The sequence below is a fragment of the Lissotriton vulgaris genome, chromosome 2_1 (assembly GCF_964263255.1).
Source record: "Lissotriton vulgaris chromosome 2_1, aLisVul1.2, whole genome shotgun sequence".
NCBI lineage: Eukaryota > Metazoa > Chordata > Amphibia > Caudata > Salamandridae > Lissotriton > Lissotriton vulgaris.
In genome coordinates this window covers 1,824,033,067-1,824,058,137 of record NC_141687.1, presented here as the reverse complement: position 1 = coordinate 1,824,058,137, position 25,071 = coordinate 1,824,033,067, and the positions used below count along the sequence as shown (strand labels likewise).

General features: G+C 43.5%; 1 protein-coding gene across 1 annotated transcript in view; it reads left to right on the top strand.

The window, feature by feature from the left end:
- ADAMTS7 (ADAM metallopeptidase with thrombospondin type 1 motif 7) overlaps positions 1-25,071 on the top strand; it is a 594,575-nt gene that overhangs the window by 260,253 nt on the left and 309,251 nt on the right. The window contains exons 9-11 of the mRNA XM_086957915.1: positions 4,158-4,302; positions 6,029-6,121; positions 11,247-11,392. Coding sequence (XP_086814041.1) covers positions 4,158-4,302; positions 6,029-6,121; positions 11,247-11,392 — 384 coding nt within the window. The remainder of the gene's footprint in view (positions 1-4,157; positions 4,303-6,028; positions 6,122-11,246; positions 11,393-25,071) is intronic.

The window sequence follows — 25,071 nt, the reverse complement described above, 5'->3', positions numbered from 1 at the left end:
TTCAAGCAGATTGCTTGTCGCGTCTTCCTGTGCCACCCAGTAGTTGTGGCGGTCCTTCCAAGGATATCTTAGATGACTTAGCAGTTGCTATAGCTGATGAGGTTTTGTTTTTAGGAGGAGGTTCTTTTTCTCATGATGAGTGGTCGAAAGGTATGGAGGAGGATCAGACTTTAAGGGCAGTTATAAATCTTGTCTCGAAAGGAGCAAGAAGGGAAAGCACTGTTGAGCCTCAGGTTAGACCCTTTTTGAAGGTCTTGGATGAGCTTTCCTTGGAAGGGAAGGATGTGCTGATGCGGGGTGATCGCTTTGTTCCTCCGAGTTCATTGAGGAGTAGGATTCTTGATTTAGCCCATGAGGGCCATTTAGGTCAAAGCCTCACCCAACGTCGCGATAAAGACAACTTCTGGTGGCCTACCGTTGATAATGATGCAGTGGATTGTGTGCTGAGGTGTAATTTTTGCAAAGAAGGGGAGAAGCGTTTGAAAATTGTGGGTTCTCAGTCACCACAGAAAATTGGATTTCAAAATGCGCCTTGGCACAGTGTCTGTTTGGATTTCATAGGCCCTATGTGTGAGTTACCTTTGAATCAACGCTATGCCATTGTTGTTATTGATTGTTACTCGAAGTGGCTTTGTGTACAGTTTGTGAGGGAGATCAATACTGATACCACCATTAACTTCCTGAAGGGTGTCTTTTTGAATGAGGGATACCCATCTGTCCTTATCTCGGATAATGGCACCCAATTGACGTCATCGAAAATGGCTTCGTTTATACGTGACTGTGGCATCAAACACCAGAAGACAAGTCTTTACAATCCACAAGGAAATGGCCTCTGTGAGAGAGTGAATCGTCTTGTGAAGGGGGTGATTCAAATGTTTTTGGAAGGTGGTTGTTTTTCACATGAGCGTGTGCAAGAACTTGTCTGGGCTTACCGGTCAACGCCTCATAAGAATGGAGAAAAATCTCCATTTGAACTAATGCGTGGGCGTGCACCAGTAACAAGATTGACTCCTTCCTGGTTAAGATGCTTGGAGGAAGAGCCCTTACACCAAAGTAATGTTTCTTTACCCATCTCTGTGGGTGATCTCGTTAAAGTAAAGCCGGGTAGGTGTGCCAAGGGACTTAGCAAATTTAGAGGTCCTTACAGGGTTAAGAAAGCCTTTCCACATTTTGTTGTTCTGGCGAATGGGGAAAGTTGGAACTATAGGAGGGTAGCTCTTGACCAAAAAAAGAAGGATCCTTCTTCTGATGGATTAGTAGCTGGTACTTCTGGGGGGTGCAATGGCTACTTGTTGTCTTCTGGCGGTGGTTCTTGTTCCACCTCTCAGCCTACTGTACGGGGGGAGGTGGGTAGTGGGGATGCTTCCACTTCTTTGTGTGTGCATGGTAGTTCTTTGGTTGATTCTGTCCCAGTTGATTCTGTCCCCACCTCTTCTGTTACCACCACTTCTTCTTCTTCCCCATTTGAAGCCAGGTTGAGAAGTCCTCGCTCTCGTCGTCCACCCACCTATCTGGATGACTATGTACATTGATCTTTTCTTTTGTTTTCTTTTATATTTTGTTTTCTTTTCTTGTTATGGGGGGAAGATATGTTGTACAGTGCTTAGCTCTCTCCTTGGGCTGACACTCTAGATTACTGTGGATGTTCCTAGTTCTGGAGCTCTCCTGCGCCTTGTTGGCAGTTGGAGCTCTGGTCAGATGAGGGATGGTCCTACTTGCTCTGTGCTGCAATAAAGCTGTTTCCTAAAAGTACCTGTTCGTCGGATCTCATTTGTACTTACAACAAACACCTAAGGCACAAGAACATGTTTTAAATGACCTAGTATTTTCTGAGGTGGCTCCAAAAGCAATTGTGTGAAATCAGAATTTTAAAGGTTTAGGTTTTTGTAAAATTCAGTGTTCTGGGGCAGAAGAAAGATTTGTTTTTTTTACAGTAGTCTATTTTATTTTTGCGGCGTTAATTAAATTATAATATGACCAGTATAACTTCCGGGAGCTGAAAAGGAGAAGGTCAGTAAAAGTGTCCAATTTTCAATGATGTTCTACAGCAAAGGTGTTTTTCTACAGACTGGGGAGAGAAGAGGAAGGAGTGAGCATGTAAAATGCTCCTCTACCCACTCACTCTATCTGGGGCGCCTTTAAAGAGTGTTCAATGTCTTTGGTGTGGAAGTACCCCATACATGGGAGGCATACTAGAGAAGCGAGAGTAGGTGTCCTCCCGAGAGAGTTACTTGATATAAAAATGTGAGTCACTTCTTCCTATACTACCCAACTTACTAATAGGGCAACTTTTGTTTTGGTGCCCAGGCCTTTTGTTGCCACAATCTGACCCTGTTTAGTACACATTGACACACCCATCTTGCTATGTATCCTCTTAGTCTAAATAGCAAGCCTATCCCCTCGTATGTTACATTCTGTCTCAGTAAACATTCAGTATGTAAGACCAGGACAGAGGGAACAGGTTCTCTTCATCCCGGTTGCAAAATGGGCACTTGTGTTGGTGCTTTGAAAAAGCTGTCCAAGATCCAGTCAGTCCCTGCAGATCAAACTGCTGAGACCTCAGTCCTAAAGAAATTATAGAATCGAATAGGAGTGGGCCCTCAGTGATATAACGCTGCAGTGTTAGTCAGCTTGGAAGTAGAGAGAAAGACATACCATACTGTAACTTTGTCAGATTCGTTTTATCCTTTATATAACAATAGCCTACTTTTTCTCAAAGGAGGTGTCTAAACTTATTTCTTGAAAGACTAATGTCTCACCGGGACTATTAATATCATAAGTGAACCCTCTAATCACTGTATGTAATGGAACTACACAATGTGTGCTTTCTCTGCAAGTTTTGAAATATCGACTCTTCCAAACTCCAGGTACAGTGCACATTGTGAAGTGAACAATTACTAAGAAGATTTTGTTCCACAATGCTGAATTTGGGGGCCCATTTGTCATCAATAACCTGATGCCTTACTAAAAAGAGGATACTATGTAGCCAAAGCCAAAGCAAGCCAACTGTCATGATTCAAATAAGACTCCAGCATGAAAATTGCTAAATTTTTTGAGACCTCAACTGTGTGGGCTCTTAATGTTAGGACTTCCATGTGTGAACCCTACCGCAGAGGAAGCACCATGTGTATCCTTGGATAGCTGTACATTTTACAAACTTCAAATTGATTTCTTTCTCATACCAGCAATCCTAATGGCGCCCACAGTCAAAAATCATACTTTATGCTTAGTAGTCTTCACAGTTAATGAGTTTATCTGGTAATATTTACTCAAAGAGGAAATGAGCTCTTAGAGTCCGGTCGGAGTTTGGTCTGTCAAGATGAGGTCTTCAGCAAAGGTTAACAGGGAAATCATTCAGCCTCCTAGCCTTGGAGGAAAGGTATATATTTAAAATAATATATGGCATACATATCAATAAATTCTTCCTCTGAAAGGGATAAAATGCTTTTTTTATGGTGTGTTTACTCACCATAAGGCCAGGGAAAAGGCTACAGTGTAAAACTGCTGGCTCACAGCTGTGCTTAAGGACCTCATTTTCATTGATTCTTTGGCATTTTGGGATTTTAACCCATGAGGAGCACTTTGACAACAAGAGGTGTTTCAAGGGTTGATAATATTTGGGATTCTGAAAGAGGCGGATCTCTTTATTAAATTCTTGTTTATAAGCTTCTGTCTTCTGACGCATTATTTTGGGCAGAAGAGTTTTTCCTACTGATTTCAAGGCAAACCCAGGGGTTAACAGGCAGTTTTAAAGACCCAGAAAACAGCGTTCCCTCCTTTTCTCCTGGAGTAGACTAACATTCAAGCAACATGGAGAGCTTGCCTCGCCAGCTGGCAAAGGGTGGTCTTCAGGGGTGGTGAGGAGGGAGAAGAGAGCTGGTGCTTAGTGGGAAGATACAGTTGTTGGAAAGATTGATTGTTGTCTGTGTGAATAAACAATAGAGGCAGGTTGGGGCAGCCCATATGTCTTATTAATAATGCCTTGGCGACTGAGCCTTCAGTCCTGCATCTCTTTTCAATGTCGTTCTTGGGGTGGAGGGCGGTGGGTGGGTGGCTTGTTTGGAGAGGACGCCGCTTGTATGGGGAGTCTTTTCGTCGCACTGCTTTGAAGTTTGCCTATTATTATTCCTGTTGAACCTTCTTGCTTTGTTTTGCAGCCGCGGGTGGGGGCTCTGCCTTGATGACGCACCCACCAAGGAGCTGATAGACTATCCCTCGGTGCCCCCCGGGGTGCTGTATGACGTGGGCCACCAGTGCCGGCTGCAGTATGGATCGCTCTCCACCTTCTGCCAGGACATCGACGTAAGTCGCAGCACACTTCCGGCCTGACCCGAGTGTCGTTGCGTGCATGCCCTCGCTGTGCAAACCAGGCCTTGACGTGGTTTCCAGGAGTAAAAAAGTGCGCGTCCCACTGTTTGCACATCCTGCGCACACTTAGACCTTCTGTAGGCACATGTGTAGCACCATTGTGGCACAAACTTATTACACTCATCCCATGTGTGCACATTATGTGCATCTAGCCTTTGTGTACTCTTATACTCATCTTTTGTGTATAAATACCCAAAGTGAGTATGCTTTGTAGCCAAATCCTTGCTAGTGCACAATGCTTACAACCAGTGTCCACTGCTCTATTTCTTGTGTGGACGTGTCCTTTATGTGCACACTCTTCTCATACCCAGGTATATATCACGCATAAACCTAACCCATTTGTGCACATAATGCCTCCATCAGCCACTGTGTGCATGCCCTGTTGTGTCCAGCCCTTCTCTCATCTGCTTTTTCTTCTCTCCCTCATTTCCCCCCTTAACCCTTTGTGAATACTGTAGAATAATAGACAGCATTATGACAACACTCAAGGTTAACTCAAGATACCATTGTGCGCACGTTCATGGGTAGCTATTCTATCCCTAGTCCTTTTACACACACTGTGCTTACACAAGCCCTTCAGCACACATCCAGATTAAACACGTTCTTCCATGACAGTCTGTACACAAGGGCCATTGTTTACTCACTCAACACACACCCAGCTGTTGTCTGCACACCCTGCAGACACTCACTCCTGTGCACAGACTGAGTTCCACTAGAACTGGTGTATACATCCTGCCTCTCCAAGCCTTTGTGTAAACCCATGGTAAACACCTGACTTGTGTTTGTGCACCCTAGATAACCCCAGCCCTTGTGTGCACCTACTGTATAAAGCCAGCCCATTTATGCAGTTCTGGGGTACACTCTGTGCCCGTACACACACTGCTCACAACAAAACCCATCCGTGTACACTCTACTTAATGCAGCCTTTGTGTGCACAACCCGCATCTACCATGCCATTGGGTGTACACCATCCATACACCCAACCACAACCTATGCACACTTTCTTTACTATCTCTCACAGGTAGGAGTCAGGAAATACCTCCTGTGGATTGGGAGTGAGCCGATCTCTCTCGGGGTGGGGTCGTGATGGCAGACTCTCGCAGGGATGGCCAGAAAGAAGGTCTCTCTTGGGAATCAGTTGCAGGGAGCGGCACGTGCTGCCTCCGGAAGCGGTTAAGGGAGCTCTCTGCGGCTGGGTCTGGAGGGAACTCTATGTCCCGGAAGTGTCAGGTGGCACAGAGGAGTCCTCACTGTGGGTGGGCCAGGACGGTGCAGTTTTCTCAAATTTGATCTGAGGTTGCTTTCCATGTCGAGGGCCCCTGAGGGTGCTCTCCCATAGAGAAAGCATAGAGAATGGTTCAAGGCAAAGCACTCTCTGAAATGGGGGAATATGGGGTATTCTCCCACCACCGTTAGCTGGAGCCTCTATCACTCTTCGGGGTGACTAGAAGGGAAACCTCAGTTCGCCCAGTATGAGTGAGGAGGACTCTTCCACAGGGAGTGGGCCAAGAAGTGTGAGCCTAATGACCTGCCATTTTGTGCTGTCTCTCTGGGCATGGATTCTCTGAGTCACATCCCACCCCCCTAGTCTTCTTTTGTCGAGGCTCGTCCATCTAGAGGGTGGGATCTCAAAATTCACCCACTTTTCTCTCTCCTGCAGAATGTCTGTAACACGCTCTGGTGCACTGTGGGCATCACTTGCCACTCCAAGCTGGACGCCGCAGTGGATGGCACAAATTGTGGCGAGAACAAGGTATGGCTGGGCATGACTGGGAGCAGGGGGGAGGGGAGGTGAAGGACCAGAGACTTGTGTATAATTCTTTACAGTGCATGGTACATGGGGTGGTATGCATAGCCTGGATCACTTCACTTATGTCCTAGTTCTCATGAAGCAGTGAGTAGTGACCGGGGACGGGCTCCCTGTAATAGAGCTTCTTGCTCTGGGGAGTGAATTAAGCACCCAAAGCAGACCTTGGGGGGGGGGATGTAATGCTTTTTAACCTGTCCAGTCATTGACCTGAAAATAACACCTGTTTTTGAGGCGAATGAACAAGTCTAACCATATTCTACAATACTAAGTAAAAAGGTGAAAGAAAGTGTATGGTGCAGTATGCAGCAGTATCGAAACCTTCCATAAGTATTCAGATATTGCGTACCCTATGCAGTCCTTTCACAATGGTGTCAGTTGGAACCAAGGTACGAGAATAGGTTAGAGTCAACACACATCGAAGTGAGGAACACAGATGGTTTGCATAAAAAACTCTGTACGACACCTTCTGGAGAGGTTTTACTTTGACTAACATGTACACGCCTAACTTTGAGTCCTCGCAAGGAGGTTGAATGTTTTGTGCTAATCTTACTCTGGGTACTTTTACAGCCAAGAGCCATCCTTCTGGCTATTTTCCTACCACTATTTCCTGGGCTTCTGCACATACCACTGGTTAGCAACTTCTAACAATGCCGCAATTTCATCTCCTTGTATGATTGTGCCTGGGTTCTCAACAACTTATGTGCTCATGCTCACTCTGCGTGTCTATCTTTCATCTGGGCTCCCAAGAACTGGCTACCTCAGTGGGCAGGCACCATGAGCTGTCATCCACTAAGGCATTTTAGGGTGTCATTGTGTGGATGACATGCTCGTTTCAGACAAGTTATCGTGTTCAGGAAGGGCTTAGATTGACTACCACATTGCTCAGGCTCTAACTCACTGCAGATCCTTGAATTTACTCGTTCAGCCTAACGTTGGAACTTGCCTTGGTCCTTCGACAATGGATGTGGCTTATTGGTCCTTGGTCTGAGGTTCTTTTCAGGCTTAATATCAAGGCCTGCTTCATGGTGCAGACCTGGCCTAACTTCCATGAAACTGGAACGATACCCCAGGTTTCTCCCTAGGCACAGGTCACCAGTAGTCTCATGACTTATACAAAATCTGTGACCAAATCATCATACGATTTGTGAAACAGCGCTTAAGCCAACAGCACGCGCAGTATAAAGGCCCAAGTAAGCACTTCACTCTCATTGTTTGGCTGCATCTACGAATCCGTAAGGACACCAAGATACTTAGGCTAGAGTCTATACCTTAAGAAATTATGTAGTAACAAAACTTAGTGAAATAGTGGAAGTGCGGGTGAGGCTAAAGGCGAAAGAGCCTCCCATAATTTGTTTTGGCCTTTGAGTTCCAGTTGAATATCCAAGCCCAGGTAACCTTGTTAAGGCGACTATGTGACAGATGTCTCACTTCACTAATGGGACCTTTAAAGAATCAGACATCAAGTTTGAAGCTCCTGCAGACAATTGTATGTGTATTTCTTCATACTATCCAGCCTACCCTTCAGAGTGTTGATGGCTATCTTAAGTTGAGCCTAGAGCAGCAATGTTCATTAACATGTTGCGGAAAAAGAACTGCCACTAATTCTTCTTTGCAGTCAAATCATGATAGGATCGATGCTGTCCCGGGGAGCTACAAACATGTGTTGATCATTTCCCAATTGAGAGGTAAACGGATTCATTGCAAGTACGAATCAGACCAAAAAAATACCCACCTTTCGTAATCAGTTTGGACTGAATCATGTCAGACGAGCTGTGTGTAGAAGTCTAGTTTGATCTGTATTCCGGTTTCTCTCACATGATGCCCACAAGAAAATGTTTGTTGATCAGCTTCTAAAGAAAAAGTTTTGAGCCTTTCATGGATGAGGCACTTCGAGGCTACGGTTGGTCCAGTAATGGTTAGATCTCCAGCTATTATTTCTATCAAGCCTGGTCCTAAAGTTTCTCCTCTTTAACCTGCTGCATCTGATGCTGACAGGTTTAGACTTAAACACTGAATTGTGAGTTGACCAGCTGCAGACCTAGATGGGTAAGCTTTCTAGCAACCCACTGGAAAAACAACAAGAGTATTTTGGAGAATTCCTCTGCTTGACCCCTTCTACAAATCAAAAGAAGTACAACTAGCTGTGAAATCCATATTATTAGAGTGCACCTCTCAGAAGTGGTGAGGAAGGGCAGTCTCCTCTTCATACATCAACTCATAGGAAGTAATCACAGCGCCGTGGACTCTTGCATTCTGTGCTTATTCAGACAAGTTGAAATTAATTTTTTAATCTTCACAAGCCTGGGAGGTCTTCTTTTCTTCAGAGTTTGAGTCCAAGATCTAGTACTCAGCAACACATCCGGCCCACAGACAAGGGTTGCAATCCCACTTTCTTCATTGGACACCAGAGGCCAGTAGGACTAGGGACTATTATTGCTCTCTTAAAGATCTTCTTTCCAAAACAAAAAGTTTTTTTTAAATGTATACTCAAACCATATTCTTTTACTCTGAAAGTAAAGAATGGCCTGGTGCATTGGTTCTCAATTAACAATTTGCTCCATAACCAGAAGAATGTATTACAATGTATCCATTTGAGCGTTAGTGGGAAGCTCCTCATGGGTCCTGAAGATGGTTTGAAACACAAAACATTACACTTCCATATCCTTAGATTGAAATCCATCCATAAGGCCATACAACGTTTCTTTCATTTGTGCAATTGAAAGAACCCACTTTTCTCAACTTTGCCTTCTGGCAGTTTGATTATGATCGTGGTCCTTGAAAAAGAATATGAGCCTGTAAGTGAGACATTTTACTGAAATATTTGACTTACAATTGCAGATACCCAGCAGGCAGAGGCACACTCACTACAATTGAGAAGGTCGCTATGATGTTAATATCTATTAGTTCAGTTACAAGTCTATTTGTTTCCAAGATCAATGCAAACGCTGATTTCTCTGCTTCATCAATTGGTGGAGACGGTTACACCTTGTGAGATGCATTTCTTCTCCTTGGAGGCAGCGATTCCTATTGGCACATGCTTTCTTTTCAGCTAATCCTAATGCTAATTCACAAATTAAGGAGCCAGGGGTGCAGCACAGTCCTTATGGCTCTTTTTTCCCCATCCAATTTTCACTTCAAGACATTGTACAGCTTGCGAAGAACCCTCCATCATGCTTATGTCCTAAGAAGAACTTGTGTCTCGGGGGAAGCTTTGATGATCCACTGAGGTAGCCTATCTGAGCTTACCCACGCGGTCCTTGAGAATTCAAACCATGATTACCTGAGAGGATCTCAAGAAAATGTGGAAATCTTTCAAGAGGGCAGAACACGTCAGACATCTGTGCAATAGAAGGTGGCTCTGGTTTTGCCACTGGGCTCGTGGGAAAACAACCTGTTATCATCTTGTTACACAATGTTCTGTCCCACGGTCGGTTAGTCTGGCATCCTACATGTACACAATGTAGTTCAGACTGAATATTTCTCCTTTCAGAATCATTGTCTAGTTCCGTTTTGATGGGCTAATATACATATTTGTAGATTGTGTCTTGTCTGGGAATATAATGTTCTGCTAGCAGTTTCACCTCCCTAAAAAGTGGCCTTCTGTGACATAAAGTGAGTGAAATGGGAAACAGCTTCTTTTGGGCAGTTATTTCAGCTACTGTCCCTTTCCTCTGGTCAGTCTTATACAGTGTATCAACTAAACAAATGAGTTCTGAGAATTCCACCTTCTTTGCCAACAATTTTTTGATGTGAAAAAGAAAAGCTTTCCGAACCCTTCTCTGGATGTTGAAATAAACCATTGCAATTTGATGTCCAAAATAGCCTCAACTTTAAGTGGGCCATACCATTGCTGATCAAATAGGTTCTACGTTGCTCATATTGGGCTCAGCCCGGGCCATTAGTAGAATCTCTTCTTCAGACAAAATCCACATTTATGCAGCTAGGATCAAAGCATCTTCTGTGGCTTTTCAGCATCACCTTTCACTGTATGTTGTCTCCAAAGCTGTACTTTGGCTGCACCTCTTGCATTCTGTAAATTATGATGTCAGGTCCAGATCTGAATCTCAATTTAGTTAGGCTATATTAAGGAAAACGTTTTGCTAGGCTTCCGAAATTTCCAACACAATTGTGTCCTCATATGGATTCCAAGGTACTTTGAAATTGTAATATAAACGCTTCTTGTGCTGGCAAAAAGTACTCTTCACTCCTTCCTTATCAGCAAATGATATGCCTCAAGTATGTTGGATTGGTAATAAGTTACAAGTATCACTACATTGAGTAACTTTTACTTTTCTTCCCACTGCAAGATTTGCATGTAGGCTGATTTTTTTCCAGGAGATGGTTCTGGAATTCAGGGGCATATTATCAAGAAAGGCGAGAAAATTATCGCCACTTTAGCGGCAGGAAACTGCAGCTAAAGTGGCAATAATGGCCTTGATAATATGTCCTTGTGAATTCCTATAGCAGCCCAGGTTCTGGTGTTAACCTGGGCTGCTATCGGAATTCACAAGGGCATGTTATCAAGGCCATTATCACCGCTATAGCGGCAGTTTCCTGCCGCTAAAGCTACGATAATTTTATTAGCATTCTTGATAATATGCCCCTTAGTTCTCTGTATGAATCAGATCATGCAATTTTTAACAGTGTTATGCTTAGCCCATGTCTGAACAGCATCTCTCTGTCTGGAGCATTGACCCCATTAATCAGAGATGCTGCAAAGTTACTAGTTGCGATAAGATTTCTTATTTTCTTCCAAATTCCACTCAAAACACCAATAAACATCCCTGTCCTTTTTTGAGACCCATAGGACACCCATACAGTGTATCAAAGACTCATTCTCATTGGCAGAATTGAACTTGTGTTGGGAGAGACTAGCCAGGTTGATTGTCGTAGCTAGTTTTCTTTGTTACTGTGTCGCAGTCAGACCTGACGTAGATGGTTCAGAAGAGCAGTAATGAAGTCGAGGGAGGTATGGAGGGGAAGTCCTTCTGCAAGGTGAGGCAGGGAGTAGGTGGGGAGGTATGTCTGTGTTTCAGCTTCCATCCATTGCCATCTGTCTTCTGTTTAGTGGTGTTTCAATGGTGACTGTGTGCCCGTGGGCTACAGGCCGGGGTCCATCAATGGAGGCTGGGGCTCTTGGAGCTTATGGTCCACTTGTTCGAAGACCTGCAGCGCTGGAGTACAGTATGCTGAGCGCCAGTGCAGTAATCCCACGTAAGTTAAACACAATTTATTTCTCTTTTTTATTCGTTTCTCAACAGTATGGCCTATTGTTTAAATAATAATAAACGCATGACCCAGCGGTACACATAGCCAATCCCAAGTGTCCACGAGTACAATAAGATGCTAGTGATACAAGCAGAATTTAACATTTTTTAACCAGTGAGCCAATATATCTGTCCTAGGGAGCAAGAAAACACTTGAATAGAGTTAGATAACATCCAAAAGAATCCTATGATTCACGCCACCCTGTGTCCAGTAGTCCCAGGGAGTGCATCTCACTGACGTTGCCAATATATGTGCAGAAACCAGGGAATTACATATGTTTTTCTCGGATCACTGACATAATATCGAATACACAAATATAGAATTACCAAAATATCGATGAAAAAATATAGAATGCAAAAATATCTAATTCCTATCTACAAACAGTTAAGTACAAAAATATCGAATCAAAAATATCGTTTTAAAAAATATAGTTAGTCAAAATATCGATTTTTTTTAACTGTCTTAAAAGTAATTTTAAATTAATGAAATAATACATATAATAAACTAAAACATACTTAAAAATACTTAAATACCCTTAAAATTATTAAATAATTAATTTGTTATTAAAAGAAACCATACAATTTTATTGTTTACTACATATATATATATATATTAACATCATATTATTAAACAATATACAATATTTTTACCGTAGGATAACGGGAGGGTAACATTTACTATTACCACTCCAGTGAGTGCAACAGTAGGGAAAGCGTTGGATAGCGTAGGGGTAAAAATTACTATTCCCACTCCGTGAGTGCAACAGTAGGGGAAGCGTTGGATAGTGTGAGGGTAAAAATCACTATTTCCACTCCCATGAGTGCAACAGTAGGGAAAGCGTTGGATAGTGGGAGGGTAAAAATGACTATTCCCACTCCAGAGAGTGCAACAGTAGGGAAAGCGTTGGATAGCGGGAGGGTAAAAATTACTATTCCCACTTCAGAAAGTGCAACAGTAGGGAAAGCGTTGGATAGCGGGAGGGTAAACATTACTATTCCCACTCCAGAGAGTGCAACAGTAGGGAAAGCATTGGATATCATGGGGGTGAAAATTACTATTCCCACTCCAGAGAGTGCAACAGTAGGGAAAGCGTAGGATAGCGTAGGGGTAAAAATTACTATTTCCACTCCAGAGAGTGCAACAGTAGGGAAAGCGTTGGATAGCGTAGGGGTAAAAATTACTATTCCCACTCCAGAGAGTGCAACAGTAGGGAAAGCATTGGATAGCGTAGGGGTAAAAATTACTATTCCTACTCTAGTGAGTTTAGCATTAGGGAAAGCAATGATTTAATATATTAATAAAAATAAATTAAATATCAATACCAATAAAACATTAATTAAAATTAATTGCCAATTTAATATTATGTAATAATTAATCAATTATAAATACAAATACATATTAGTTATTACAATTAATTACCTATTCATAATTAATTAACAACTGATTAATTTTCAATAACAAAAACTAATTAATAATAAAAATGTATACCAATTAATAATTAATTAACAGTAAATTAATTATCAATGCACAAAAATTATTTTTAAGATGTACTTAATTACAATTGAATTACTTCCAACCCTATTCCCCTATAAACCCACAACCTGCTACAGAAAACAAATTAATAAAAATTAACTTAATTATCAATTAATCAATTAATAATAATTAATTACCAATTAAAAATTAATTACCAATTAAATCAAAATCAATACCAATAAATAAATAAAAATATTTAATTAATTACAATTAAACTACTTCCCACCCTATTCCCCTATAAACCCACAACCCGCTACAGAAAATAAATTAATAAAATTAATAAAATTAACATAGTTATTAATTAATCAATTAATAAAAATTTATTTCCAATTAAAAATGAATTAACAATTCATTCAAAATGAATATCAATAAATAAATAAAAATATATAATTCATTACAATTAAATTACTTCCCACCCTATTACCCTATAAACCCACAACCCGCTACAGAACTAAAACGCGAAATTAAATTAAAAATAATTAGTAATTCCTAAAAATTACTATTTAATTTAATATAATTAAATTACTTCCCACCCTATTCCCCTATAAATCCACAACTCGCTACAGAATTAAATTACGCAAAAATTAAATAACATAAAATTCATTACTTAAAATAAATTACAAAAATAATATACACCTTTCACACATATACTAACATACAAAACACTTTAAAAATTCGATATTATTAAAAATTCGATATATTTCAATACCTATATTATGTACTTCGATATTTTGACTTTCTATATTTTGAAAATCGATATTAAATTACTTACCTTCAATTCAATATTTTTCACCACTATATTCTGTCCATTCGATCGATCGATTCGATTCAAATCTTTATTCGGATTTCAGCAAATCCATAAAAGCAGTACATTTAAAATATAAGAATTATAAGAATTAAAAAAGAATTCATTTCAAGAACTATATACTACAAAAAGGTGCATACAGACACAGGTATAAACATTCCATATAAAACCAGTTATTTAAAGTGCAAAAATGCTTTGACAACTGTAGAACAAATAAATCAAGGGCATTCCATCGTTTTACGTGTATAGGAGATAACTCTCAGAAAAGTGCTTACACGAAAAATCAATTCATCGTTCTCTAATTTTAGGAGCATTGAGTAGGATTGATTCAGGAAAAGTGGTCTGTGTTTTTTAAAATATGGGGCTAAAAACCATTTAATGTATTTCATATAAAATTTGCAATTAAAAAAGAAGTGTAGATCATTTTGCCTGCTAACTCCATCGCATGGGCAAGGCATATTTCCAGAGTTCATCATACTATGGCCCAAAGGAAAACAGAGTGAGAATTTTATGGTCCCTGCTCTCATGCGGAATAATAACGATCTCTCCCAATTGGTCATTGGCAATATCAAATATAAAGGGATTTGTTGCAAAAATAGATCATTATTTACATTGTTCACATAGAACTCAACAGTTTGTTTTCGCATTTCTTCTTCCAACCTCTTTTTCCTATAAAGGGCATGTAGTCCAGATTGTACTTCCTTTTTATCAGTGTTCTTAATCTGAGAAGGATCGTCAAAAAGGTGGCCTTTGCCTATACTGGTCAAGCTTTCCTGCGTCGCTCGAAGCCATGGAATACTCATCCCTTTGTCACAAACCAAGCACTCCTTCAGAATGTCCTGTGTTAGGGTAGCACAGTCATTGACCCACATAGCCAGCCAGAACAAGGCAGGCCTTGCTGCGATGAAGTCAGTTATGTAGGGCAAATTTAGTTCAGCATGGCAGATGTACCCAGATGAGGAAATTGGGGCTCCCAGTAGTTTCCTGCACAACCGATTTTCTTCCATTTGCAGACTGGGAGTTTTCACTACCCCCCAAATCATTCGATATTTTGTCCATTCTATATTTTGACTTCGATATTTTGGTAATTCTATATTTTGAATTCTATATTTTGTCTAGTTACCGTTTTTCTCACAGTCTGTCCATATGTTTTATTAAGCAGCTATATTAATTCAGTAGCGTACATCTTCGCTGACATTACAGAGTGCAATGCCTTTGTGGCCCTCACGCACCAGGATAAGAGGGTAAACCCCTCCACCAGAATACAGCTGTGCATATTTTGCAAATAGTTTAAATCTCAGCACCCAGCCCTTGTGGAGGTTCTTGTTATAGCCAAGCAATAGCGGCATGGTTCAGGTTCCTCAAGATAAGTTAATAATTATATTTATAATCAAATTAACCTTAAATTAAAATTGTCACATCATGAGTTAGCAGTAAACGTGCTGTAAGGTTGCAGGGAGAGCATGGAAGTCTCTAGTCCGCTCTTTCTCAGTCACTCATTGTTGGTCTCCGTGCTTGTGAGTCGAAGTATTCACCAGTATGCCGGGCAACTGAACTCCCGGAGGGTTCTTGCAAAGAATTGTATGCATGGACCCCGTATCTTGTCAAATTGTGGCAGTTTATGGTCCACAACAGCTGTCAGTTTTCCTATGCCTAGTAAGTCCCATAGTTTATGTAGCCAGTCAGTGTTATCTCTGTGCACCAACCAGGACAAAATGACTGGGGTTATTGCCTTCTCTTGCCTTCTCGATTGCCGAGCGTAGAGGGTAAATCAGGACATTGGCAAGCCCTAGCCGTATTTAGCTGGGAAACTTAGGGATATCTGTTTTGTACTTTTCGTTAATTTCGGCTATCACGTCTGTCCATTAGTGTTGTAGTTTAGGCCAGAGCCAAAGAAGGTGAGTTAGCATACGTGAGTGGCCACAGTTGCACCAACAGCTATGATTTCTGTTGTGTTTCCATTTAGCCACTCTGGCTGGGGTGTAATACCAGTAGTGGGTCAGTTTAAGGAGGGTCTTCCTCCCTGAAGCACTATAGGCGGAGGTATGTGTCCTATGTAAAATGTCAGACCACTGTTTGGAAGAAAAGGTTCGCTCGCCTTCCAGTTCCCACCTCTTCTTGGCTGATATATTAGAAGCCATGGGGATGTTCAGGAAATTATAGACATCAGAAAGAAGGCCCTTATCATTGTGGTGGGTGAGGAGCCACTTTTCAAAAAGTGTAAGGGGTCTGCCGGTATGTGGGTGCACTTGGGAGTGAATCAGCCAGTGTCGGTTGGCAACGTAGTGCCAGTAGCTAGTATTCACTATTCGGCACCCCCATAGTTGGTTTGAATTTGGGGGTAGTGTATAAGGCTGTAGTGATCAAATAAGTCCCCTATCCTTTTACAATTAGCGTTTTGTGATGCAAGGAATGTCGTGCGCTGTAGGGCAGGGAGGAAGTTGTGGTTCCCAATAATTTGTGTTTGTGGTGAGCTGTGAGTGGAGAGTTTGTTGACCAATTTAACCCTATCCCATGTCCCTATTATTGCCCGTACCACTGGAGTGATATACACACTGGCCGGACAGTGGTTTTTTGGGCATCTGAGGGATTTCCCATACATGGATCCCGACAATCACTTGATCAATAAAACACCAAGGCTTTTCCGTATGTGTCCTACTCCATTCCAAAATATATCATAGAGGCGCTCTGGCTGAAGTTTGTCAGTTTGAGGGATGTTGAGGGCCCGGGATTTCTGTAGGTTAACCTAAAAGCCAGAAACCTTGCCAAAGTCCTCAAGCTCCTGCAGAATTGGGGTTATGGAGGTGTGGGGCTGGGTGAGTGTGATTATTACAGTATCCGCATATAATGCAAATGTATGTTCCTGGGGCCTATGGTAATCCCCACAATGAGGGAGTTTTTTACAGATCTTTCAGCAAAGGGTTCCATATGAAGGGCAAATAAGAGTGGGGATAAGCGGCAGCCTGTCTCGTTCCCCTTGCGATCTTGTAGGATCGCGATGTCAGGCCGTTAACTCTCACTGTGGCCATTGGTTTAGTATAACTACACCATATCCACTTCCAGAAACGGGCACCTAATCCTGCCTTAACTAGCACTAGCTGGAGGAAGGGCCAGTGTACACGGCCAAATACTTTCTCATCATTGATCGATAGTAGGAGAGCTGGGATCCGGGAATGGTGTGTTTTTCGTTGAAAAGATGCAAAAGTCGTGTTATATTTCTACTACAGCTTCTTTCGGGTATAAATCCAGCCAGGTCTGGATCAACCAACCCTTGCATATAGGCGCCTAGTCAGGCCACAAGGACATTTGTAAAAATCTTAGCATCTACATTAAGTAGGGAGATAGGCCTGTATGATGAGGATCTTTCCAGGGCTTAGGGATCACTGAGATAGTGGCCTCCCTCATCGTGTCACACTATCACTGACGGACTTATAGAGGCGAGTAAGGATAGGTGCCAAGTGCACAGCAAACGTTTTGTAGAAGTGGGCAGTGAGCCAGTCTTGCCTTGGAGTCTTGCCCACTTGGAGCCAAACTATGGCCACAAGTACTTTCTCCTCTTGTGTGTCCGTCTCCAGCTCGAGGGCATCTGCGGCCAGTAGACACACAGTAGGTGCATGAGTAACTTAATCTGAGGTGTAAGCATAATTTAATGCCTCTGTCGAGTATAAGTCAGCATAAAAGCATTCAAATTCCTGTGCTATGATTCATCATCATACGCGTGTTGGCCGTGGGGTCCCCGAATCTTAGTTATTCTCTGTTTGTGTGCCTGGGCCCTCAAACGGTGAGCAAGAAGTCGTCATGCTTTATTGCTCCTCGCATAATATTTCAGTTTAGCACAGAGGAGAGCGTACTCTGCTTTGTCCATATCTAGTGCCTTAAGTTGCTTTCTAGCCAGTGTTAATTGTCTCTTCACTTTATTATAGCTGGATTGTTTATGGGCTACCTCTAGTTCCATCACCAGGTTTCCAGGCTGGTGCACTTATCCTTTCTATCTCTGTTAAATCGGGTAGAGATGGCTATGAAGATGCCCTGCGGACTGCTTTTAGAGTGTCCCAGAGTAAAGATATGGAAGTGCCTGGTGTGTCATTTGTGTGAAGTACTTCTTTAACTTTTTTATAGAGTAGAATCGTGTGTCAGCAAATTGGGATTAGGACGCCACATGTGGTGCGACGCTTGTGCGCCTGGCATGATCAGGGTCATTGAGACAGGAAAGTGGTCAGACAAGACTGCTGCACCTATATCTACTTGGGTGGTGGCCGCTGTGATGTAGGGAGATGCCAGAAAGTAGTGTATTCTGGTGTATGTTTGCTGGGAAGCTGAGAAGTAGGTAAAGTCATTAATGGTAGGGTTAGGAACATGCCATATATCTACTAGCCCCATTTCCCATTGCCACGAAGGCCTGCAGTTGTAAAAGCCCCCGCCTGACCTGTCCTATGGGCAGAACAGTCTAGAAGTGTGTCTGGGACCAGATTGAAGTCGCCCCTTATAAGTATGTCGGCATCTGGAGTGGTGAGTACCTGCACTACTGCATCTAGAATTAACTTCTCTTGATGGTTGGTCGTTTGGGGCGTAAATGTTGGCAACGATAAAGATGCATGTGGGCATCGAAAGCCTCAATGAGTCAAGCCTGCCAGTCATTTCAGCTTGAATCTGGAGGACGTGATCCTTAAAGCGTGGCAAGAAAAAGCACTACGCCAGTCTTTTTTCCTTGTCCTGAGAAGAAGTACTGTTGTTTGAACCAGCGGGACCTCATATGCTTCCAGTCTCCCTTGAGGAGGTGGGCCTCCTGTAGAAGGCAGATATCACAGTTGGAATCACTGAGCATAGAGAGAAGCGGTTAAACTCAGGATTTCTAACCATGTCCTCCTGAGGGGCGTGGCACACCTGGTGGAGTAGGATGGAAGTGGATTGACTACAGCTCGCCTTTGACTTTGAATTAGTTTCTCGCCATGTAGGATGAATGATCATGCAGCATGGTCGTCGAGCAAGAGTTAGGTAGTAAACAAAACTGGATAACTCAAGCAATCCCATTTCAGGTAGGCGCGGCAGTACAGATAAGAGCGGTGGGGCAAGGTCGGATGTGGAGGAAGTCAACATACAACGGGATTGGGGGGGGAATAAATAAATAAATAAAACCACTTACCTTGCGCTCACTGCAACATCAACTCAGTGATGCAATGAGCGCAAGGTAAGTGGTTTTATTTTTCCTATCCTGTCATATGTCGACATCCCTCCCTCCCCCACCCCACCCTCCTCCGCCATGCCCCACCTCTCTTCCCTGTACCGGCCGCGCCTGATTACAGGAGCTAGAACAATGTGATGATTGGGGCTCATCTCACTGGTGTGCACATGCAATGGAGCAAAAACGGTTTGGTGGACCCCACTCTGCCTGCACTGACAGACAGGTGAAAAAGAAAGGGCAGACTCACCAGACCCCAGGCCACCCATTCAGGGGGGCGCCACCAACAGCGAGGGCACGACAGACGGCAACCCCACTGTCTGGCCCGCAATTGCTGCTGCCTCATGCTAGGTGGAGTCTTGGTCTGAGGAGACTCCCTTGCTGTAGTAAGGCTGATTGTTCTGTGTGACTCTCTGGCTTCGTGGTTTTGCCGATTTTCCTCTGTGGCATGTGGAGGGTTTGCCTACATGCCACTGGTAGGATTGGCGAGTTCTTCAGTGTCTGGATCCTGTATCCTCTCCCTGTTGGGCCTCCAGGCCCAGAATCAGTCTTGTCTCATCCAGGGTGCGGATCATGTGTGTCTCGTTGTTCCAGGCAAAGATCAGTCTAAAGGGGTGTCATCATTTATATCTGATTCCTTTCTGCCATAGGAACGTGGTGACCAGCTTGAGCGCATGATGGCATTATAATGCGATAGTGGATAGGTCCTGGTACAGCCACACTTTCGATCCTTTGAACATTAGGGAGCCCTTGTTCCACATTGCTGACATTATGGCTTCCTTCTGGTCATAGTGGTGCACACAGGTCAGGATGTTTTGGGGCCGCAGAAGGACGACCCGCTCAATGCATGAGGTTCAGGATAATTTCGTTCTCTGCGAGCTCCGGTAGGAGATTCCCCTTACTATAAAAACCAGTTCCACTCTGACTATCTTTAGAAAGCAACTAAAGACATGGCTGTTCTCTCAATAATCTGACTGATTGGAAAGCTTAAAAAGGAATGTTTCAGTAATCTCACATTAGTTATATCAAACATAGCTCTCAGCGCCGAGACACCCCTGGGTAATTGCAGCGCTTTAAAAATTGCATAAATAAATAAATAAAGAAAGAGGTGGATGACTTAATACTCTAGCTTTCCAGAGGAGGCCTGAAGAGGAACTCCTTTGAATCTAGTGTTTGACCAGCAGGATCTATTTTCGATATCTTCCAGATGAAGATTCAGGTCTGCGTTTCTGTCACATAGTTCAAGCAATTCATGTTGGTGTTAATTAATTTCCTCCTCTCTCACACCACTGGTTTGTTCCAGGGTGGCTGCCCATTGTCCCAGCTCACCGACATCTCTTTTGATTTCCGTAAATTCTGCGGCCATTTAATGCTTTAGGGCGGCAGTGTCAGTCCGCATCGTATTGAAGAGGATCTCCATGTAGAAGCGCGTGATCGGGCCTCCCCATCTAGGTGGTCCGTGTCTGTCGCTTTAGGTGAGATCGATGGAGTGGGCAAAGTATCACAAGGCTGCTCTGCCTTCTTGACAGGGGCTTGGTAAGCATCTCCTCGAGTGCCATGTCTTTTTTCCCGCGAAGAGCCGCCATGGGGTGCCTAGATCTTTCTATAGGCTAATCGGCTGGAGCACTCTATAGCATGTCGGGGGCACAATCTTAATTCCGTCACCTGGTTCACAGTGGGAATGTCCTTCCTTATCAGGGAGGGGCTTGTCAGGGTCATCTGGGAGCGGGCTGGGGATGTGTGAGGTGGGACGGCTTGTCCCTGCTGTCCTCCCAAGCTTGTATGCCTGATTGTCTGCTTCCCTGCTTCTGCCTGCAGTGAGTGTCCCAAGCCACCACCCTCAGCAAGTCTGAAGCATCCCACTGCTGGCCTCAACGTGATATCCATACCTGCTGTTCAATAGGCATTTACAAGTCCCTCCGGGGGAATACAGCACTGACCAGTGATGGGGGGCGGCCGGGCTCCGAACTCATGTGACAATGTCCAGCACTGTGTCTTCATGGGGCCTATAGCCACCACTGCATGCCGTTGTCACCACAGAATGGCTCTGCAGCGCTTCAGGCGCCACTCCTGCAGGCCCAGAATCCTGGCAGTGGCATCGCCGCTGGGGCCCCTGCAGTTGCAGACTGGCCAAGCGTCCAGGTGGTGAGCAGCCCAGCGCTACGGTCTCTGCTCCACGTGTTGGCTCTCTGCCCAGGGATCGTGCCTGTGAATTATACTGCGGGCTCCATGACCGTCACCATCTTGACTGTGTTTGCGGCCTTCATGGCGTTGGCATCCTTCCACCGTGGCAGGCACCCATCAGCGGAGGACAGTTCCTGTTCTAGGATACTTTTCTGATATGTCTCCCACCATCATAAGGGGTCTGAACGGCGAGGGCCAGCCATGTGCCCGTTTGTATGATCGAGCAGCGGAACTCCGTACATCTGCTCCTACATGAATGCCGTGTTTGACACACCCCCTTTTGAGTGTTTTAAACTCCCCTAGATTTGGAAGGAAAGGTCTGTGTTATATGCAGAAATATGTGTTCTGCATGGGTTGTATGACAGAACAACGCAGGGAAATACTTCGCATGCCTATAGGTAGCATTTTTACCCCGCATATACTTTTACAACGTATTGTTTTACCACGCATTGTTTATATATATATATTTATATATATTACCAATCTATTTGTGAGGGGAGACCCTCCACACCCCAATCTTACCTGAAATGCGTGGTAAAGGCATGCGTTGTGAAGGCATAAACGTTGTAAAAACATGCGTTGTAAAGGCAGTTTACCTTCTGCATGATAATGTAGAACATGTCTACTGCATTACAAGACCATGTCCTTTTGGATGCTTCGTTGTTACTGACATCATTAATTGAGACGAGTCTCTAAAGGTACTCAAGTTCAGTTTATTGATATTGTTAATGAAAGCTGTCTGACTTTCACTTACAATAATACCAGTGAGTATGGGTAATCCTGAGCTGGCTTTAAAACGAGACTTAGCCAAGCCGCACAATTCTTCTCCAAGTATTTACATGTTTGTCAATCTCATTGTTTAATGCATTGACACTGTGTTATAAAGAGGCCCCTTGCCACGAATCTCGCCATGCAGGCCTGTGAATACTCACAAGATGGTAGCCTCCAGTAAAAGAAACAGTGAGTTTGTGCAGCTAGGTAAGATAATTCATAGTTTGGAACTATGAGACCCCTCATATTTTGGGGTAGAATCAATATTTAGATCTATCTGTCTGTCTGTGTAGCTATCTATAGAAATATTGGTAAATTTAGATTTAATATTCTCAACTCCACATCTACGTACCTTGAAGATACTTATTTTTCAATATAAATGGATGTGAAGTTAAGAATAGTAAATTTAGTTGGCCAAGAAGCAAGGCAGTGATTCACAGACAATTCAGAAAAGGGGGTGGTGATGGACAGAGTATCTGAATTAAACAGAACACTCATACCTGGTCAACAGATCAGGGTTTGATCCATCACCGTTTTTTAGCTCACTGCACCATCCCAGCTCAGAACCTGGCTACATGCAAATTAGTCTGTCCCTGGCCCAGTGCATCATGGGAACAGGGCAGACCAAACTATCAAGCCAATTCTTATACTGGGAAGGAAACAAGCTTCCGGGGACCGGTTTCTGGCATTACAGCCGTCTTCGGCCCGGCTTGCTTGAATCCTGATGGTGCAATGAGCAAGGGACTCACATCTGAGTATACCCTTCCACGCTTATGGTGGACAAAACGATTCAGAAAAGGGGGTGGTGATGGACAGAGTATCTGAATTAAACAGAACACTCATACCCAGTCAACAGATCAGGGCTTGATCCATCACCGTTTTTTAGCTCACTGCACCATCCCAGCTCAGAACCTGGCTACATGCAAATTAGTCTGTCCCTGGCCCAGTGAATCATGGGAACAGGGCAGACCAAACTACCAAGCCAATTCTTATACTGGGAAGGAAACAAGCTTCCGGGGACCGGTTTCTGGCATTACAGCTGTCTTCGGCCCGGCTTGCTTGAATCCTGATGGTGCAATGAGCAAGGGACTCACATCTGAGTATACCCTTCCACGCTTATGGTGGACAAAACGATTCAGAAAAGGGGGTGGTGATGGACAGAGTATCTGAATTAAACAGAACACTCATACCCAGTCAACAGATCAGGGCTTGATCCATCCCCGTTTTTTAGCTCACTGCACCATCATATTGACTGGGTACGAGTGTTCTGCTTAATTCAGATACTCTGTCCATCACCACCCCCTGTTCTGAATCGTTTTGTCCACCATAAGCGTGGAAGGGTATGCTCAGACATGAGTCCCTTGCTCACTGTACCATCAGGATTCAAGCAAGCCGGGCCGAAGACGGCTGTAATGCCAGAAACCGGTCCCCGGAAGCTTGTTTCCTTTCCAGTAAAAGAATTGGCTTGGTAGTTTGGTCTGCCCTGTTCCCATGATGCACTGGGCCAGGGACAGACTAATTTGCATGTAGCCAGGTTCTGAGCTGGGATGGTGCAGTGAGCTAAAAAACGGTGATGGATCAAGCCCTGATCTGTTGACTGGGTACGAGTGTTCTGCTTAATTCAGATACTCTGTCCATCACCACCCCCTGTTCTGAATAGTGATTCACAGACAAGCATCGCCCAGCACTTGAAACTGGAGAAACATTTCAGCGTCCTCGCTGTTTAGCCTGCACAGTTCACCATCACATCTAAAACCTTTAGGGTAAGTATTCTGCCTTTCCCAGCCCAAGAGACTCATGGATGTTGAGAACCTTCACAACCTGGTATGGGATCTGGTCCCATTGCCTATTAGGTAAATGATAGTACCCACACAGGGTACTGCCCAGTAAACAATGACTGCCCATAACCTCAAAAATCAGCCATCACTTTGGTGGGAAAGTGGTGGTAACACTGGAGTCAAGACTTCAGAAGATACTAAATACTACTTGATGAAGTCAAGTCAAGTTTATAGTAAGATTGCTGATATCTGTGCGTGGGAAGAGGCTGAACAGAGGGCTGTTACAAAAAAAGCCCGAACAAATTCTTCTTAGAAGTCAAGCCCAAATCATTTCATTGCAATTTAAGCCTCTGAGTCTAGTGGAGATAAATGCCAGGAAGGACTAGCGATGTCTCAGACCTCTTAGAGGGAGGACTTAATTGATCCTCTGATTATGACAAAATCCCCCCAACCCACAAGCACACACCAAAAAACCTCAGAGCCATCTCCTTTAAAAATGTGCCTGCTCAAAAATTCTAACCCATTTCCAGAGTCCTCTAGTGGGGTGGACAGTATAACATCCATTTAACGCACTGGTATGTGATCGCCCCTTTGTTTAAATTTGAGACACCACACAAGAACTGTGTATCTAAGCACTCTGAACTGACTACAAGTTAACATGTTAGTATTCTGCACACTCTCAAATAAAAATGTGATGTGCCCTATATTTTTCCCATATAAATTGATAAGCTCCTTAACTGCACCTACTAACCAACCAAAATAATACTATAAGTAATGTAATACAGGATGAACCACTGTTGGAGTGCTGGGCCCAGCGTAGGATTCATCAGGTGCTCTCCATGTGTTTTTGGACATCTCAGTCTTCGCACTTGGAAAAATGCCAGATATGCATCTTTCTGAGATCTCAGACCTTAAAAGTGCAATGCAGCCCAAACAGCTTAGTCCGTTTCAAACAGTATATACTTTTATGGGACACAAGAGGGCCTTCTAAGGGCTTGCATGGTGTGGAAGACTGCTTGAGTGCTGAGTGTGGTGCGAATAGCCCGTTAAAGACCTGCTTGAATGGAGGGCTGTCCAAGTGCCCAGTGTGTAGTTGAAGGGTTTCCTGAGGGTTTGGTTCATCTAAAGGACTGACATTGCATTTCCCCTTCTAAAACAAAACTTTAACAAACATGTCATACTAATCTTCTGGTTAGTTAATTAGAAAGAAGGTCATCTGAGGATCTGCTATTGGACAGAGACCTGTCCAAGGTCCTGAAATTGAGGTGGATCCCCTAGGTGGAATGAAGGATCTTCTGAGGGTGTGCATGGGATGAATAGTATCTAATGAAGAGGTCTCTGATGGATGGATGTTTGAAGACCATCTGTGGGATAA